This window comes from Aotus nancymaae, unplaced genomic scaffold (assembly GCF_030222135.1).
Source record: "Aotus nancymaae isolate 86718 unplaced genomic scaffold, 86718_ANA_hifiasm-v0.15.2.pri h1tg000007l, whole genome shotgun sequence".
NCBI lineage: Eukaryota > Metazoa > Chordata > Mammalia > Primates > Aotidae > Aotus > Aotus nancymaae.
Window position 1 is genome coordinate 33,390,664 of NW_026988418.1, and position 20,302 is coordinate 33,410,965.

General features: G+C 36.0%; 1 protein-coding gene and 1 non-coding gene across 5 annotated transcripts in view; both read left to right on the forward strand.

Annotated features, from left to right (window-relative positions):
* The window catches only part of SRSF11 (serine and arginine rich splicing factor 11), a 46,573-nt gene that overhangs the window by 22,094 nt on the left and 4,177 nt on the right, over positions 1-20,302 (forward strand). For all 4 annotated transcript variants that reach the window (XM_021667751.2, XM_021667752.2, XM_021667753.2 and 1 more), the window contains exons 3-10: positions 226-359; positions 4,061-4,170; positions 6,397-6,489; positions 7,222-7,271; positions 8,889-9,016; positions 11,218-11,299; positions 17,670-17,801; positions 19,605-19,694. In XM_021667751.2, the coding sequence (XP_021523426.1) occupies positions 226-359; positions 4,061-4,170; positions 6,397-6,489; positions 7,222-7,271; positions 8,889-9,016; positions 11,218-11,299; positions 17,670-17,801; positions 19,605-19,694 (819 nt within the window). The remainder of the gene's footprint in view (positions 1-225; positions 360-4,060; positions 4,171-6,396; positions 6,490-7,221; positions 7,272-8,888; positions 9,017-11,217; positions 11,300-17,669; positions 17,802-19,604; positions 19,695-20,302) is intronic.
* On the forward strand, positions 12,204-12,309 carry LOC135273488 (U6 spliceosomal RNA). The gene has a single exon (XR_010341279.1). It is a non-coding gene; the product is annotated as a U6 spliceosomal RNA (small nuclear RNA).

A 20,302-nucleotide genomic window follows, 5' to 3' on the forward strand; every position in this document is an offset into this window, starting at 1 on the left:
AATATAAGTTGTAGTTACAGGTTTTTATCTCAACTGCAATTCACTGCATTATTTCAGTGAACAGTATGTTATTGAGAATGTTTTTTTTGAACTTTACTACATTTGTATATAATTAGGTTTTTTTATCTGTCTTGTTTTACTTTTGAAATGTGTTGGTTTGTGAATTAGCATTTGTTTTAACTGATAATCTTTTTTTTCTCTTCTTTTATGTTGTTTTTTTTTTAGTGATTCACCTTTGCCAGTCTCATCTCGTGTCTGCTTTGTTAAGTTCCATGATCCGGACTCAGCAGTTGTGGCACAGCATCTGACAAACACTGTATTCGTTGACAGAGCTTTGATAGTCGTACCATATGCAGAAGGTTTGTGCTTTGTTTAACTACCTTTGTGGGCATCTTAAGATGACCATCCACCTCAGTAGATGTAGAGTGAGCCATAGTAGCATGTTAAAATCTAAGCTATTAATATTTTTAAACCCTTGTTATACTGCAGTCCATAATTTTTGCTTGCAGATATTTTTTTAATTCTAAAAATTAGAAATTAGGTCTGTTTTTATAAGATATTTACCTTTTGTTTTCTTTTAAAACATTTTTAAGTTGTTTAAAACAATGTCCCTTATCGTAACTCCCTGAGATATATCTACTTAGTTAATTTGTTGAGTTTTATGAAAAAGTCCTAAAGGTAAATGATTCACTCCATATATGCTTACAGAGCCTTCAAATATAAATGCATGATGTTATTTCTGTTTTAAATAAATGAGTAGATTGATTTTATTTTCTTAAAGCTTCCTCACATTGATAATCTGGGAAAAAAAAAAAACCCATGTTGAATTTCAGTATACCAAGGGTTGCAGTGATTTTGGTTTTCAAGAAAGTTCAAGATTTCCTGTAGCTTAGGTGCCAAATGGGCACTGGGTGTTTTATTTTATGCCAGATTTTCTTGTTCATTCTTGCTATATTTCTAGAATATCTCTAAATAATAAATTCTTCTCTCTGTTATTTGTGTGTGTGATTTTTGTAGTGGAGAAGGCAAATGCAAAACCCTTCCAGATGCCTGAAAAACAGTGGGTCCTCTGCAGCTACAGGGGATTGTAGACATTAACTAAAGACCAGCAAGCACTCAAGTGCCCCAAGTGTTTTCCTGGTGTAACCATTTGTTAACTACATTTTCTCTCTTTTTACATTTTAGGCTGTTAAAGTAATTTGACAGAAAAAATGAGCAGGTTTTTTGGATCTAAAAAGCCACTGTGACAAGACATTTTAATACTATTTTGTAAAATTTTCTAAGGCATATTCTATAATTAGTTTGTTCCCAATGTGCTGCTACTTGATTTGCTTTTTGGTAACTATAAATTTTACTCGAATCACTGAAATATGATAAAATTGCTGGATTTTAAGTTAATAATTTAATATGCTGACCAGGATTTAAATGCTTTCCCCTTTCCTGAATAAACTGGTCAGTGGAAGTGGAATCTTAATATTGTTGGTTTTAGATGCTATCTGAAATCTGTGAATACAAATGTGAACATTTACACCATACCTTGTAAAAGTTGTGAAATGTGTAGTCCTTAACACTTAGAGAAATTGCCTCTGCTTTTCTAAAGAAATTAACTTATAAATGGATTAAGGCATGTTATATAATAGTACCTCTGTCTCCATGATATTAAAATGTATGAGCCCAGTTTTAAGGTTTTATAATATATAGATAGATAAATTTTTGAGTTAGTGTGTTTTGGTTAAGCAATTTCTTTTATGTCAGTGTGCCTGTTGTAGGATAAGACTTACCATCAACAGAAAATTTACAGAATTCAAATTCAGGATGAATAAAATAGATGATAGGTCTTGGAACAAGGGTCAAATCATGTGAGTAATATGTAAAACATTTTGGTTAGCCTGTAACTTTAAATTTTTATTGGCTAAGTATTATAGTTCCCAATCCCTGAACATAATACAGTATATCATATAAATGCTTTCATAAATATTTTCAGGCCATAGTAATTTTTCTAGACCTATTTTTGAAAGTGAAGTATTTAGGAATATACGGTGTGTAGAATTTGGGGAATATTACATTCAGAAATCTATTGTTGGTGAATTCTGGTATGATATGCTGTATTAATGTTACCACCAGTAAATACCATTCCCTCCAGATTTAGCTATTACACTTCGGTGTTAGCTCTTGGTCAGTGTTTTAGAACAGTAGACACAGTCTACGGTAAGGAATAGTCTTTATTGGTAAAACTAAGCTTAATTTGGAAGGAACTCTTAATAGTAATGGATTTGGGATTATTTAGGTTCCTTGGTTAATGTTTGTTTCTTTTGTCTGTTTCTTTTTCTTTCATTTCTACACATTCATGCAGTATTTCATGGTTCTATCAAAGCAGCAGTAAAAAAAATACTCTTGACGCATGAAAATTAACTGGTGAGGGGCCTCATTGCTATTTTTAAATTGTAGTTTTATTTTTAAATAGTCTTTTTTTAATCAGAGGATCAGATGCATGACTTTTTTTTTAATGGATGCAGATCTTCTATCAGGTGTCTCACAATAAATTCAAGAGGATTTTAGTTTGCCAGAAATGTTGCAAATGCACTAATTTGAGTAAGATGTTGATACTGAATATATCCTCTTGAGACATAATTTTGCATGCAAAATTATCCCATAATCTTTGTAGGTTTGTTAATATTGATGCATTACTGCCCTATATCTAAATGATCTTCTCCCCCTTCCCCTCCATAACTCTTGGTATCTAAATTGATGACAGCTCTGACACAAGCAAGATAACAGTGCTGTGTAGTATACATTTGTTTATATTATCGGCACTTCTCAGTATAGGTGGAAGGAACCATTACCTTTATTTAACAGTGGTTTTTCTTTTTTGTTGTTGTGTTTTACAGTTCTTTTCCCTGGTTCAGCCTGAACTATATACCAGGCCCTGCTGAAAATACCACCCAACAGTTTTCTTCTGCAGCTTATCCAGTTTCTCTTAAGTGCCCTGTACATATTGTATGTTTTATGATGAGATGCAGTTTCTTAATATGTATTACAGAAATACTACTGGTATTTGCAAATATGTAGTTTAATTGTATTATTGAACTCTCATTTTGGGGGCTTGGGCACATTAACAGATTAATCCATCTGTATAGGGCTTTTGCTGTTGGATAGAATTTAAATTGTCTACATAAATATTTGTCTAGGGACCCTTAGATTTTATCTGAATACACAGATTAGGATTCAAAAACAGATATACATGTCATTTTTGGCTTAAGGAGTTTGGCTAAGTTAGCTTTTCAACTGGCACTATATAGCAGCATTTTTTGGTATGGTTAGCATGGCACATGGCGAAACATAAAGCATTTTACTGTACAGGTAAGGAATGTGCCATGTTGTTTTACCTATCTTTCTCTCTCTCTCTCACTCTCATGCACACATCCTGTGTGTATTCAGAGATCTTCAGAAACATAATCATTTTCATGAGTCAGCAAAAGCCCTACGCTTGATTCCAACAGAATATTTCCTTTACATACTTTCTTCTCTTAATTTTTACAAAATTTGTATGGTAGGTGTAAAAGAAAATCATAGTAACTGTACCATATTATTAACCCCTAAATCAAACTTTTTTTGTCTTGTGTATCTTGATTTTTCTGTGTGCTTTATAGTGAAGCAGCCGACACGAGTCGTTGTTCATAAAACAGCTTTTGAAAGTTGAGAGCACACCCCTGGAGAACCGACTGTGCTTGCTTACGTTTGGTTCATGACTTAAAAATCGAGTACAGGTGATGAAATCTTGGCAGTGTTAACAAAAAAGTAGTGTGTATTGTGCTATTTTTTTTTTACTCTAGAAACTTAACCATTTGTAGAGAAAAAGGAAACAAATTTTCACACATTGAAGTTTCATTCTGACATAAAATTAATGATAAATAATCATAGAAATCGAGCTTTATATTTTAGCGAACATAAGTACTTTCAACAAACTCAGGTGGTGTATCAGGGAGACATTTCTGGGTGTTTTTGTGTGTTTTCTGTCTTACAAAAGAATGTGTTCTAATGCAAGGATGTTTCTCTGCAGGAGTTATTCCTGATGAGGCTAAGGCTTTGTCTCTGTTGGCACCAGCTAATGCAGTGGCAGGTCTTCTGCCTGGTGGTGGACTTCTGCCTACTCCTAACCCACTTACCCAGGTACTAGTTCTATTGAGTTCTTAAAGGGTGGAGGGAAAAAAAATAGAATTATGGATAAGCTACACATATTTGAGCTTTGTAAGTACTCATGAGATTGTAGTTCAGATACCATTATCACATATGCACAGTATTATATAGGATGCTATCAAAAGCATAAATAGTGTGGAAGATCTCTTAGAATTTTGAGTTTTAAGAAAAGTCTGAAAAATCATAAAATATATCACTTTTACCATTGACGCTCAGAATAACCTGTAAGTAGTTTTAGAACAGTCTCATGAGGCATGAACACCTCTCTGAACACACTGTTAAAAATATGTTCATTTGGAACAGGAAAGAAAACTGAGGTTCAAATTTCACAAGTGAGCTCTTCATTTTTTTTTTCTTCCCCTTTATCTTTTCCAGCTATTTGGAGGATTTTGAATTAAGTAGGTGGCTTGAAAACAAGGGTGATTCTTGATGGAGATGTTTGATATGGGAATATGAAAGAAAGTTGGTTGCAATAGTGTTTCTAACACTGACAATGCTGTAAGAACTTGTTTTAGAACTAAAAGGTACTTTAAATGCTGTGCATTCTAACTACTGAGATTGTAACTAGTCAGTAGTTTCAAAGATTATAGTGAATGATGAGCATCAACTGGAAATTTATAAAAGCATTCTTTCTAATATATCATTTTGACTGTAAATAGTTGACTCTTAGCTGTGAAGTGAACTATAGAATAAAAGAACAGGAGTTCTTAAGCTTTTTGGGTATGACTTTTATCACTTAACTCCTAGACTCTTTTAACCTATAAAATGAGGATCTGGGTTGTTTGTTTTTTTTGTTTGGAGACAGAGTCTCGCTCTGTCACTTAGGCTGGCTTGCAATGGTGCAATTTCAGCTCAGCTCACTGCAATCACCTCCTTCCAGGTTCAAGCAATTCTCCTGCCTCAGCCTCCTGAGTAGCTGGGATTACAAGCACGTGCCACTGCGCCCAGCTAATTTCTGTATTTTTAGTAGAGACAGGGTTTCACCATGGTGGCCAGGCTGGTCTTGGAACTCCTGACCTCAGGTGATCCGCCCGCCTTGGCCTCCCAAAGTGTGGGGATTACAGGCTTGAGCCACCACAACTGGCCCAAATCTGGATAATTTTCTAAACTTCTTAAATGCATAAAGCTATGCAATAGCTATATTGGACAGTAAGTTATAATAGTATTAACACAGCGTTTTTCCTGTACTGAATAAACAGTTAAATTGTAGAAAGTTTGATACTTTATATTTACTAAATAAATTGAAACGAGGAACTTGTAGCGCATAGTGGGGAGAAAATGAGACTCTTTCAAAAGCTACAAATGGTTTTGAAGCAGGCTCACTTTCATGGTTTGTGTCTATTAAATTATGGGTTAATCAGGATTGTGTCAAGCATGTGGCAGAACCCTGCAGTAATTTGAACAGGAAACATTTAAGTAATTACTAACTAGTGATAGGAGATTACTAGGGGAACTCTGATGGATACAGGAATCACAAGGATAAGAAACTACGTCTACCTCTACCTCTAAGGCTAAAGCAGAAGGAACACAAACCCATTTAATTCAGGGGACTCCTTTCCCCGTCTGCCGAAATTTAGATTTGTTTTTGGAAGGGCAACTAGTAAAGAAGTTCTCTTGGGTGTCCTGGGGAGCTGCATAAGGAATTGGTACTAGAACTCACTGAGAGGTGAAGGCTACTGGGTGTTTGACATCGTGCTGCAGGAATAATCAGAAAGGGGACACAGGAACCAGGAAGAGCCCCTTCCTTAGTCAGTGTCTTTCCAGTGCTCTTTCCAAGTAAGTCTTACATCATGGCAGCTGTCAAAGGAGAAATGCTTTGTAAAGGTCCTGTCTCCAGTATCACAAAGCAGCAGGGCAAAGAATAGTGGATTTGGATCCTGAGAGGCAAAAAGTACTTAAAATCAGTACAAGAATATGTTGAAATATTTTGTCTTTTTTTCTTAATTTAGGATTTAGGGGGGAACTGTGCTGTAATAAATGGAACATGGGTGTCATATAGAACAAGACCCCTATTTCTGTTAATCTGTTGTTATTAGACCACAGCCATTTATTGTCTGGCTGCTTTCAAGCTAAAATGGCAGTAGTTGTATGGATTTGTATACAACTGAGTAGCTGCAACAGAGACCATGTAGCCTGAAAACTTAATCTCTGATATAAGGAACTGAAAAGAAGTTTTAAATAAAATTTGAAATTTCACAGATTGGCGCTGTTCCACTGGCTGCTTTGGGGGCTCCTACTCTTGATCCTGCCCTTGCTGCACTTGGGCTTCCTGGAGCAAACTTGAACTCTCAGGTATAACTTACTACCTTCAACTTTTTCACCTATTTTTACAGTAAATCTGTTTCATTAACTGTTGGTTTGCTTTTCAAGAGCAGGAGCTAATGGCTATGTTACAGTAATAATTTTTTCTTAAACTTGTTAGAGCTTTAAACAGTCACTGAATAACTGACTCCTTATCCATTAATGGATTTCTTTTATATAGTTCATATAGAAAATAGGTTCACAGGAAGCCAGTACATTTTCAGTATGTCAGAGTCAGAGTAAATACTCATGAAAAGACAAGAATATGGTGTATGATTTTTCTGTCACGGGAATTTTTTTTATTATAATTTGGCTAACCCTTTTTTCTGAAGTTCTTTGTAGATCTTTCGTATTATATTGGCTAAGCTGTTTTGCGTTTTACATGTTACTTTATGTCAAAAAGTCTTAAAGGAGACATAATCATTTTATAATACCTGGACTATTCAGCCTCATAGTCTTTAGATAACTTCCTAAAGCTGCTCTATCCAGTACTGTAGCCATTAATGTCACCTCTTTCTTCTTTTTCTTCTTTTTTAATTTGACTACTAAAAAATTTAATGCTTCATGGCATGTAGCTTGCATGGATTTCTGTTGGTCAGCTTTGTGCCTACAGCATACTTACAGGTTTGACAGTTTGTCCCAGGACATTTCAACGTAACTCAGAAAATAACAATCATTTATTGTTTTATTATTCTCATTGTTCTTATGTTTTATTTTTTGCAGTCTCTTGCCGCAGATCAGTTGCTGAAGCTTATGAGTACTGTTGATCCCAAGTAAGGGTTTCTTTCTTCTTTGTTTCCATTGAGGATATGGTATCTGAATGTCTAGAGAACAGGGGGTTTTTTTGGTTTTTTGGTTTTTTGTTTGTTTGTTTTGATAGCTTACACAAAAGTTATCAAGTTACCTTTTCTCAAAAGACAATTGTATTCTCAAGCAATGCATATTGTTTTCTAGAAACAAGGAGAGAAATACAGAAGTAAGCTCCTCTATAAAATACTTTGTTTTAGTGTCATTTGAGTCTTGAATAGTAATTGTAAATGGCTTATACCCAGAAGATAGCAAAAGAGCGAACTAATAAGGGGATAACTTTGTTTGAAGATCAGAGGCTGAGCCTTGAGGATAATAGTAGTTAGAGGCAAAACTGAGGGAATCACTATCCTAGTGCCAGTATCACATACTATATAATTAATAGCCAACATTTTCTTTTAGGTTGCTTTTGATAAGTGCTCTTCATGCTGTCACAGAAATTGTTTCCTACTTGATAATGTTGGAAATTCATCAGTTTTTTTCATTGGTAATTTCTTGGCATAATAAATTTGAACTTTATACCTTTTCCCTGTAACTTGGTGAAAATCACTATCAATAAGTGAGAAAGCATGAAGGACAGAATCATTTGAATTCAGAAGTTAGTGGCCTTTTTTCTTAGAAATTATCTAAAAATGGGCTGGGCGCGGTGGCTCACGCCTGTAATCCCAGCACTTTAGGAGGCCAAGGCAGGTGGATCACGAGGTCAAGAGATCGAGACCATCCTGGTCAACATGGTGAAACCCCATCTCTACTAAAAATACAAAAAATTAGCTGGGCATGGTGGCGCGTGCCTGTAATCCCAGCTACTCAGGAGGCTGAGGCAGGAGAATTGCCTGAACCCAGGAGGCGGAGGTTGCGGTGAGCCGAGATCGCACCATTGCACTCCAGCCTGGGTAACAAGAGCAAAACTCCATCTCAAAAAAAAAAAAGAAATTATCGAAAAATAAAAACCAAGCATGTACCCACCACCCAGTTTATAAAATAAAATAATACCAATACAATTGAAGCTTCCTGTATACCCATTATTTATTACATTTCCCATTCTGCCCACAAATAACTACTATACTAAATTTAGTGTCTTAATTTTTTTCTTACATGTGTAAACCTATAAGAGGCATCTTTAGCCTTTCCACTCAAGATTTCATGTGTAATTTTGGTGGGCCATTGGCCTCTGCCTCAGTTCCTCCCCACCTACCAAGCAAAAGGTAATGCTCTTCCCCCACAAAGTTACTATGTCATAGAAAAATTTTAAATTATATGAAAAAAAGTTCCATTAAGTTTTTAGCATCAGCATATTTTTCTGTACTAGCATTTCTAAAAAGTCTGTTTATGGAAAGTTAATGGGTTTTCAGCAAAATAGATATTTTTCTAATTCCACATGACTCACAGTCAATTAAAACAGAAATATTTATAAATATTCAAAACAGTGCTATACTGTGTATTGTTTACCACAGTTATCATGGAATCCTCCCCTCCTTTTTTTGAAGGAATATTTTACTAAAACGATGTTATACATTTATTTATTTGAAATGCTGGTGTGCATTTTAAAATATTTCAGATCCGAATTCTTGATTCTGTTTTAGGTTGAATCATGTGGCTGCTGGTCTAGTTTCACCAAGTCTGAAATCGGATACCTCTAGTAAAGAAATAGAGGAAGCTATGAAAAGAGTACGAGAAGCACAGTCCCTAATTTCTGCTGCTATAGAACCAGGTAAACAAGGTTTATGCAATTTTGTTGAATATTAAGCTATGTGATTCTTGGCAAAAATGGTTATGACATAGTGTGGAAGTGTGTTGAGTGACACCCTAAGTCATTTAAAATGTTTTAAATTCTGTGCCAGGCACAGTGGCTCATGCCTGTAATCCAGCACTTTGGGCGGCTGAGGCAGGTAGATCAGGAATTCAAGACCAGCCAGGCCAACATGGTGAAACCCCGTCTCTACTAAAAATACAAAAATTATCCAGGCAGGACGGCAGGTGCTTTTGACCCCAGCTACTTGGGAGGCTGAGGCAAGAAAATCGCTTGAACCTGGGAGGCAGAGGTTGCAGTTAGCCAAGATCATGCCACAGCACTCCAGCAGGGGCAACAGAAAGAGACTCTGCCTGAAAAAAAATAAAATCTCCTAAATTCTGATAAAAGATCTTATAGTGGAATGCCACCCAGACATATTTAGAGACAATTCCGGTGGGCACAGGAGTACCAACTGCATCTAGAGGGCAAAGGACCAACATGTTGCTAGATACCCTTCAACAAACAGGACAGCCCTCTACAGCAATGCTTAATCTAGTCCAAAATGTCAGGATTATCTAATACTTGATACAGTATTTTGTTTTTCTTATTATTTATGTTTAAGTTGGGATAACCTCATTTTAAATTTTTTCATCGATCAAGAGAACCTAGTGAAAATGCTTTTGTTTAATATGTTATTTTTTTAGAGAAAATCAGTTGCCCTATTCTTTGCAGATTGTCTTTTTGAGACTAAATGAACAGATTTGTTATCTGCCCATATATATTTAAATCTATGACCATGGATTTTCTTTCTTATAATCTCTTAATTCATTTAATAGGAATGTTTTTTAATATGCCTAGTATTAGGAAAATAATTTTGAAGTGTAATAGTGGAGAAACTGATACCAAATGCTTTATATATATTACTTTATTTAACCAATAAAATACTGTGGTCAAGTAATTGGCCACAGTCACATGGCGAGCATTAGGAGCTTTTAGATAACACAGTTGGATCTATGTAACTCGGAAGTTAGGACACACCATGTTCTAACTGCTTTTTTTGTTGAAAATATATGACTAAAATGACTAAATGTAATTTCTTTATGAATTGATCGTTTTTAACCAAGATTTTTATGAATTTACTACTGATAATAACCATCACAATAAATTGAACCGTATTAATGAAATGACTTAAATGTCAAAGGAACGCATTCTCACTTTGATGATAGTCAATAAATGTGGAATACAATGGCTTTATTTCTCTTATATCCCCAGTTAAGGAATTTCTTACGTGTTTTTTAAAATCTAGGAAATAAAGCAGTTGAGTTCTAGATCTCCTTTCTATGCTTACACAGTTGAAAATTGGTAGGGAAGAGGAGTGATGAGCAGATAATGGGAAGCGAGCTAGGTTACTAAAGTCTGATGCTGTCACAGAAGGGAACTAAAATCAGTGAGTGAATCATGACTCCTGGATTTGGGGGCCAAATACTGAGTTTGTGAAGAACGAAGAAAAGGAAAGGGGACCCTTGTTTAGAACCCTGTCAAAAATAAATCAGAAAGAGCCAAAGAATGAGAAATTTGCCCTCTTAATAGATTGCTTTATAGAAAACACAGCCTCCTAGGTCTGGCAAGTAATAAAGGGAAACTTTAGCTAGCTGAGAATTAGAAGTCTAATTTGGATCTATCAAAAGCCTAGATGATTTATAATTTGTAGTATTTTGGTAAGCTTCAAAATCATGATCATAAAATGGTTACTTGCGACATTCAAGGGTTATATGTAAAAGCTGAAGACTAAGGTGAACAATTATTAGAATAACTTCTGAATGGGAATTATTTTCCTATTTGATGATTTTTTTTTTTTTTGAGGGTCCAGCTTAGGCTGGAGTGCAGTGGTATAATCACAGCTCACTGCACCCTCCATCTCCCAGGCTCAAGCAATTCTCCCAGCTCAGCCTCCCCCGGTAGCTGGGACCACAGGCACACACCACCATGCTCAGCTAATTTTTGTATTTTTTTGTAGCGATGGGGGTCTCACTATATTGCTCAGGCTGGTCTTGAACTCCTGGATTCAGTTGCTCCTCCCACTTCAGCCTCCCAAAGTGCTGTAATTACAGGCATGACCCACTGCATCTGTCCCCTATTTAATGACTTCTAAGTGCAAGTTCCTTTTGTTTTAAATATAGATAAGAAAGAAGAAAAAAGAAGGCATTCAAGATCAAGATCACGTTCTAGGAGGAGGAGGACTCCCTCATCTTCTAGACACAGGTTAGATTGCTCTTTAGTCAGTTATACCTTAGACAAAGGTAATTTATATATGTCACATCTTTTTTTTTTTTTTTTTTTTTTGAGACGGAGTTTCGCTCTTGATACCCAGGCTGGAGCGCAATGGCGCGATCTCGGCTCACCGCAATCTCCGCCTCCTGGGTTCAGGCAATTCTCCTGCCTCAGCCTCCTGAGTAGCTGGGATTACAGGCACGCGCCACCGTGCCCAGCTAATTTTTTGTATTAGTAGAGACGGGGTTTCACCATGTTGACCAGGATGGTCTCGATCTCTTGACCTCGTGATCCACCCGCCTCGGCCTCCCAAAGTGCTGGGATTACAGGCTTGAGCCACCGCGCCCGGCCGTGTCACATCTTTTTAAATTTGCTATTAATCTGTTGGCCTCTGGTTAAAGTGTTTTAGTAACCTGCTATTAGTGTGTGTGACTAAGTGTTCATACATGGATAACATGAGAAAGGTACAAAATAAATAATTTATACTTTAAAACCCAAAAGAATTCAGAGGTGGTAGGAAAGCTTTGGGACTAGTGCTACAAAATGAATTAATACTATGGAAAAAACACTGGACTTGAAACTTTTGGCTTAAGTTCTACATGTGACTTTTTCACTAGACTCCTGGGACTTTTAAATTGGAAGACTATCTGTGTAACCCACAGATTATCCATCTAATGCATGAGTATTTGCAAATGACAGCTTGCTGTTCTTTTTGAGATTGTTCTTTGTATTACTGAAAAAGCAGTTGACAATGTCATTCTTCTGTTTGCCTAGAGTAAGACTAAATCAGTTCTTATTTTCATACTATAGCACTGTGAATATGTAGGGTTCTTTCTATGTCAGTGGCTCTCAGACTCACTGATCTTGGAACCCCTGTACGCTTATAAAAAAAATTGCACTCACTTCAGCTGTACATGTCCTAAAATGGAATGATACAGAGCAGTTTAGTATAGCCACTGTGCAAGAGTGACGTGCAAATTTACGAAGTGTTTCATATTAAGAAATGTTATGTGTGAGAATCCCAAGAACTTTTGTTTATGTGAGACATATCTGTCAGTGTTGACCATATTAAAAATTAAAACTGTTGAAATAATAGTAAACCCATTTGTGGTAACATAGTTTTGAAACAAAACTTTCTCAGAAAAAAATTGGTGAGGAGAGTGGCTTTGTTTTACTTTGCAGAACTCTTTAAAGTTTAGCTTAATTGAAGACATGAAGGTTCTTCATTCAACTTACGCAAATCTATTTTGGTTAGTATATTTAGAAAATCTGGCTTCAAGTAATGTAGTTAGAAAAGGGAAAGGTAATTTTATAGATTTTGAAATAATTGTGATCACTATTCTTTGATGTGATGCCAAATTTGACAAGTGATTGTTTCTGTAAAGGTAGTTAGTTGTAGTATAGAATGTGAAACCAGATTAATGTACTTTATATATTCTGTTACATTAAAATCTATTGATCATGGATATTAAATGGAGCTTTTATCCCCCAGTGTGATTTTGTAAAAGCAAGCATTGGTGATTTGAAAAATGACTGATTGCATTGTACAAGTTTCCAAACACTGACTTGTATTTGTTATACAGTATAACAAATTATAATCTCACCTTAGATCTCATCAGTAAAATGAAAGTACTAGAAAACTGGCAAGTTCACAACAGTGGAGTCATTTTCCAAAATTTAATTTTCTCAGATTTTTATCATTGGCAACAAATTCATTTTCTTTATATAATAGGCTTCATTCATTTTTCAAAAAATTGCCAATTACCCAAGTCTCGATAATCATAGTTTGTAGGTTCTCAGAGGTGATAATGAAAAGGCAGTTAGTTCAGCTTATAACTCACATAGGTGTCTTCCTTAATGTAGCCATTATACTTCATAAGCATCAGAATTGATTTATGCATACTTTCCATTTCATCATACAGAATATTATTCAAGAGGCTAGATTTAATACTGCTACTCTTTTAATAGCACTCAGGGGACCAGGTTTAATAAAATTAACTTTTACTGCTTCATCAAAGACATTCTTATAAAGTGAAATTATTTTTTTCTTTTATTGCAAGTGCATACAGAAATGCCAGTGAAGAAGATAGTGACTCCTAGGGCAGTTCAGTAGCCTCTACCTTGATTTGTGTTGAAGAGTTGCCAGTACTTTTACCCACTATGGCTTTTGCGACATTGGTGTAAACATCAACCCAGTGGAAAAGGCGATAATATTTTCTTATTATTTTGAAAATAATTTTGACCTTATGGACCCCATAAAAGGGTCTTATAGCATCCACAGTTGTGCAGATGACAATATGAAAGCCATTATTCTAGGTTAATCATCAAGTCATTCTTCATTTTTCTTAATTTTCCAACTCAATCTTAATTGACCTAATTGTATTCTAGTTCTAGTCAGAACCTTTTAGAGTTGACATTCAGAACTAGGTTATTCCAGTTGTGGTCAGTTACTTCAGCTAGTTTGAACTTCACTTTACATAATCCTCCACCACTCGACTCTTTTTTTGGGGGTCAGGGGAAGAGGGTTTTTTTTTTGAGACAGAGTTTTGCACTTGTTGCCCAGGCTGGAGTACAATGGTGCAATCTTGGCTCACCACAACCTCTGCTTCCCAGGTTCAAGCAATTCTTCTGCCTCAACCTCCCGAGTAGCTGGGATTACAGGCATGCGCCACCACACCTGGCTAATTCTGTATTTTTTAGTAGAAACTGGGTTTTTTCCATGTTGGTCAGGCTGGTCTCAAATTCCCGACCTCAGATGATCCACCTGCCTTGGCCTCCCAAAGTGCTGAGATTACAGGCATGAGCCACTGCACTCGACCAGTCACCAGTTGACTTTTAAACCTTCACTCCTAGGCTCATGTCTTCTGGAATCTAGTTCTGTCAGTTGTCTGCCTTTTCTTAGTGTCTGTTACGTCTTAGTTTTTACCTGGGTTAGATAAGTCATTTCTCTTATTTATTACTGGGATTTTTGATAGAGCAGTGTGGCTTGAATCCTAGGCTTTGTCATGTCTCTATTAAAAGCACTTACATCATAAAATATCTAAAAAGTCTCATTTGTTCTGTCTCAGAGATGGCCTTTTCACTTCTGTTTTTATTATCTCCTAAAATTATTGTCTTATTTTAAGTCATTTCTTGGAGTGTTAAAGGGGTTATCCTGTATGAATAAACGTCTGTTTATTCCCTGTCACCTACCTTATCCCAGTCTGTCTCATTCTTAAGAGATGTTTTTCAAAAACCCAAATCTAGATCATGTTACAGATATTTAGAAGCTCTTTATTGCCTTGATAGATGATAGATAAAACCTTAAAATGGTTTTCAGGGTTCTTTACTATTTGGTCTGGTTTATCTTTCTACCTGTGTCATTTGCCACTCCGAAAGTTACAAAACTAATTGCCTCAGCATACCATTTTCTTTGTGTGTCCATGTTTTTGCTCACAATCCTTTCTGCCTAATGCTTTCCCACGTCTTCCATTTCCACCTTGAGGAGCTTCTTTTTCTTTATTCAAGATACAATTCAAAGTTTACTCTTAAGTGTTGGTACTGCTTGCAGTCTTAATCTTCCACAACAGTGCTCTCATAGCTTAGTTTAACCTCTGCATAATATGATTACTACAGTTTATATGTGTTTCCTTTTACTGAACTCTTAAAAAAGAGAGCCCGTATGTTTTTCTTTATGTATTAAGTCTTACTAGGACTCTCATTTTAACATGAATGACTTAACTATGACCAGTGAAAAGTAGAAGTGAAATATTTCTCTGAATCCAGGTACTTGTAATATATCATAAGAGAGATAATTGTTGTGGGTTGTGGTCGCTTCTGTCCCTGCCCCCCAACAGGGTCTTGCTCTGTTGCCCAGGCTGGAGTGCAGTGGTGTGATGTCGGCTTACTACAGCCTCCACCTCCCAGGCTCAAGCCATCCTCCCACCTCAGCCTCCTGAGTAGCTGAGACTACAGGCATGTACTACACCTGGCTAATTTCTCCTTTTTCTTTTCTTTTTCCTTTTTTTTTTCTTTTGGTAGAGGTGGGGTTTTGCCATGTTGCCCAGGCTGGTCTCAAACTCCTGAGCTGAGCTGTTCTGCCCACCTTAGCCTCCCAAAGTGCTGGGATGACAGATATGAGCCACTGAGCCCAGCCTATTTGTAGTATCTTCAGCATCACATCTTAGCATGTTAAATGACCTTGACTTTTACAAGCTTTTTGGGTTTTCTTGTTTGTTTGTTTTTGAGACGGAGTCTTGCTCTGTTGCCCAGGCTAGAGTGCAGTGGTGCAATCTCAGCTCAGTACAACCTCCGTTTCCCAGGTTCAAGCAATTCTCTGGCCTTAGCCTCCTGAGCAGCTGGGACTATAGGCATGTGCCACCACGCCTGGCTAATTTTCTGTATTTTTAATGAAGATGGCGTTTCACCATGTTAGCCAGGATGGTCTCGATCTCCTGACCTTGTGATCTGCCAATGTATGTTACACTAATCTCTCTTGTTGGTTGTTGAAAGCTCATATGAACTAGTAAGTGTAGAAAAGTGACTCTGTAGTACGTTCCCCTTGAAAAATAACTGTTTACTCTCTTAAGGTTATGATTCTCATATTTTAAATGCCTATATTTCAAAGTATATTACTGGTGCGTTTTATTTAAGTCAGGCAGTGTGGTAATTGCTCAAGAATACAGTGATGAGAAGACTTACTTCAAATTCTCATGTCTTTGTGGAGCCTATAGAAGGGTAGTTAAGTACATAAAAATATCTTAGGATGTGAAGATGTTGTTGCAAGGGATTCTTTAGTAAATAGCTTCAAATGTGGCTGAAAATAAAAGATGATTGACGTTAAATGAGTTCAATAACTCAAATAGTTTATTGAGGCACTACTGGTGGGTTTTGAGGCAGTTGTTTTAGGGAGTTATGGAAACAAGCTATATTAGCACATCAGTAAGAGGAAATAAGGGCATCAGTATTTAATGTATAGTCCCTCAATATATGCAGGGATTGGTTACAGATCCGATTGGTTACAGATCCACCTATACCAGAATCCATTCATACACAAGTTCTGTGGAATCCATATATAGGAAAAGGCAGCCCTTACCATATATGGGTGCCTCATCCTTTGAATACTGTTTTTACTCCACATTTGGTTGGTGGCCCAAAAAAAAAAAAAACAAAAAACTGTGTGAAGTGGGCCCATGCCATTAAAGCTCACGTTATTCAAGGATAACTTGTGTGTGCCTACAATAAGGCACCAAGCTAGACTTTATAAGCTGCACTTAATCTTTACAACGGTTTGGTGACGGAGGTGTTATTATCCTTGACTGCTGAAGTAACAAGGTCAGAGAGGTTAGATAATACTCTAAAAGTTACCTGGCTTATAAAGACTATACTTGAAATGTTACACAGAGAGTAGTGATCAAGACTAAGCAAAGGATTGCAACTTATTTTTAATTTTTAAAATAGAATGGGCTGGGTGTGTTGGCTCATGCCTGTAATCTCAACTCTGGGATCAGAAGGTGGTCTGATGGCTTGAGCCCAGGAGTGTAAGACCAGCCTGGGCAACATGGTGAAACCCAGTAACTTAAAAAAAAAATAGAGGAGAATGAGTGTTTTAATGCAGTAAGGAGGATGACAATATCTGAAGGTTAAATGTGCTTCTTATGTCCTAAAAGAGCCAGGTCAGGACACGGTGGATGTAAACTTGGCGAGGGGAGTAAAGAAATAGATATGTCAGGGGAAAATGAGAGTAAAGGAGGCAGTTTATAAAAATTATATATATCTATAAAAGGTCTGCATTGCCTGGAGTTTCCTAAATTGTGGATTAAAGGAGTGGAATTTGTTTTAGAGAAAATTTAGAAATAGGAGATGACAACACAATAAGTGGTTTCTATTTATAAAATAGGAATAATAGTGGCATTTACTTTATGGACTTACGAGACCAATTCATGGTTTATATGTAGCATGATATAAGTATTTTATTTATAATGAAGAAAGTTTAAGCTGCAGTAGTGAAGAATCAAGTGAGAAATATGTGCCAAAATGCTATATAATTGTATAAGATGACACAAATAAGTCATATTTGTATTCTCCTTTATTATCTAGTAGTATTTTTAACCTCGGAGTTGTAAGTACAGTGGGCATAGAACAACCCATCTGACAGGTTGAGCAAATCATTAAAAGGTGAAGAATTCTAAGTGTTAAAAGATATTACTAATTTCTGTTGAAATTATTTGTTCTTTGGACTAAATAAATAGCAGCAACTGGAAGGTAATTCTCCACTTAATTGTTTAGTCCATATGTCTGAATTTTTTATCTGATACTAAGCGAAATATTTATAGTCTGTTTACATTTATATCCATATATTGGCTTTCTTTTACATTATTAGGCGGTCAAGAAGCAGATCAAGACGGCGATCACATTCTAAGTCTAGGAGTCGGCGACGATCCAAAAGCCCAAGACGGAGAAGATCTCATTCCAGAGAGAGAGGTAGAAGGTCAAGGAGCACATCAAAAACGAGGTATAGCACTGGGTGAAGAGGCAGATTTTAGGGTTCCCAAGACCCCCAGTACTGTGCTACATAGTAGTCCCAAAAGAGGTAGTTGGGGTGGGGAGCAGAGAAATAGATCTAGACAGGAAGAAACTGTTAATATTTAGTTTGAAGAGGCTGATATTTGTTTTCTGGTGCTTCCTTGTAAACTGAAACTTTAGCTTACAGCTGAGGGCCTAAGTAAAATTCCTTAATAGTAAAAATTGTTAGCTGTCCTGCTACCTTCTTTTATTTTCTCCTTTCTATTCAACAACTACTAAGGATTTAATGCTACCAACCATCCCTCATGGTATACCAGAGTTTAAGGCACCTAACCATACTTCATCATCATGTCTCATTATCAGCAACTTTATAACATTTAATAAGGATAACTATATGCCAGCCAGTCACTGAACTATACTAGAGGATCTGCTACCATAATTTGAGAGCAATGGAGAGTTAAAGTGAGGATGTATGAAAAAAAGAAACACCTTAACATTTTATTTTCATCTAAATAATGCATTCAAAAACCAGTCTTTTTGTGTAGAACCACACTTTTACATTAGTATGCCCCCAATCATTTATAGTTGTGAGGCATATAATTTCACAGCACTTAATTTTTTTTAGAAACTGCTCTTTATATCTTGCTGAAATATTTATCTTAATTTTCTAGAAGCAGCTCTATATTTGGCATTATTCATTTATATATTTAGTTAAATCATGTCATTAAAGTAAGTACAGCTGGGGACCCAACGTAACTTATTCTTGGTAAGCATAAAACTCAACTGGTGGGAACAGAAGATTGGGGGTAGTAGCTTTACTATCAATGTTAAACCCGTAGTAATGGGACTTTTAGTCCTTATGTACTGCAGAGCGAATCAAACAAGGTGGAATGATGGAAGGTTTATACAATGAAATTAAGCATTTCTTTAAGGACTTACTGATTACTAGGAGAGGAGTGATGGATTTAATTAGAGGGGGAGAACTGTTAAATGATGATTGTTAAACTCTTCCACTTGCTGTTGGAAGAGATTTAATTGAGAAATGATTCTTGAGTATTAAATTCTGAAAGATTTGACTAGACTCAGTGGGGGCATGGTTTCAGGTAGAGAATGGTGTTTCTTGAGATAACAATATTTTGGTGTAATAGGACTAGAAAATGAGGTCAGAAAAATATAATGAGACCAGTCATGGAAGGCTTTGTTGTTCACAGTATGCACTTGATCCAGGAGGCAACTGGAATGAGTTGAAAATGGTAAACAGGGAATTAATATTTTCAGATTTGTACTTTAAAAGATTTCTGACACAGTACAGAATCTTTATGGAAGGCATAACTCGGGGGGCCTACTAGGGGAACTGTTTTAATAATCTAAGAATTAGATTGTAAAGATTTAAATGAACAGGGAACCAATGATGAAGATTGAAGAGAGAACTGATGGAACTGAGGATGACTAGAGAAGGGAAAAAAATGAAAAGGGAGTCTTGAGGAGCCTAGAGACAATTAAGCCTATTGTTTACCAAACGTATTTCAAGCCAACATCCTAGTTATCTTCTCACCCATAGTCTACTTTAGTCTACTGGGGAGAAAATCTAACAAAACAGGATTTTAAAAGAAGTAATTGTACTTTCAAATATGCCACATGAAGAATTATTCCTAAAACAGTTTCTGTCAGAATAACATTTATGCTTTTAAGAATGAGATTAGCTCTGATTATATTTTTGTGTTTACAGTGCTATATAAATGGACATTAGCTGGGTCTTCTAATACATTTATAAATTGTGTTCATTTGTTAGAGACAAAAAGAAAGAAGACAAGGAAAAGAAACGTTCAAAAACACCACCAAAAAGTTACAGCACAGCCAGACGTTCTAGAAGTGCAAGCAGGTAAGGTGGCATTGTGAATTCTTGGCAATCTTTTTTAACTTTGCTTGTAACAGTATCAGTAGGCTGTGATTATAGTCTTTTCCAGAACTTAAGTATTTTAGTGTTGAAAAAAGTTACATTTTGCCGTTATTGAAAGTTTTTAAAAGGCAATTTGTGAAGAATAATGTAAAGTTTATATTTTTCTTTTTACTTAATATTTTACGGTCTAGAGTATATTTGAAATAACATGGAATTCAACAGAGGTGAGTTTTTATGGTTTAAGTTTTAATGGCTAAACCATACTGAGTTGTTCGATCAAATAAGTTTATTATAGTAAGTTGTATTTATTATCCACATATTAATACTGGAGACTTTTTCTATCCCTTTTAATGATTGTTGAATTAATGGGAAGCAGTGCAGGTTCTGGTTTGTGTCATTCTTAGACTATTTTTAAGCTGTTAGTGAAAATTGAAATGTTACAGACTTTACTGCACAAAAAGCACATTTTCATACTTAATTTGGTATTTGTATGATATTGGTAAGGGCTGGACTTCATTCTATTTTTCAGATCTCATTCACATGTTTCACTGCAGTGCTTGTTTTATTCATCAACATTACTTAAATGCATC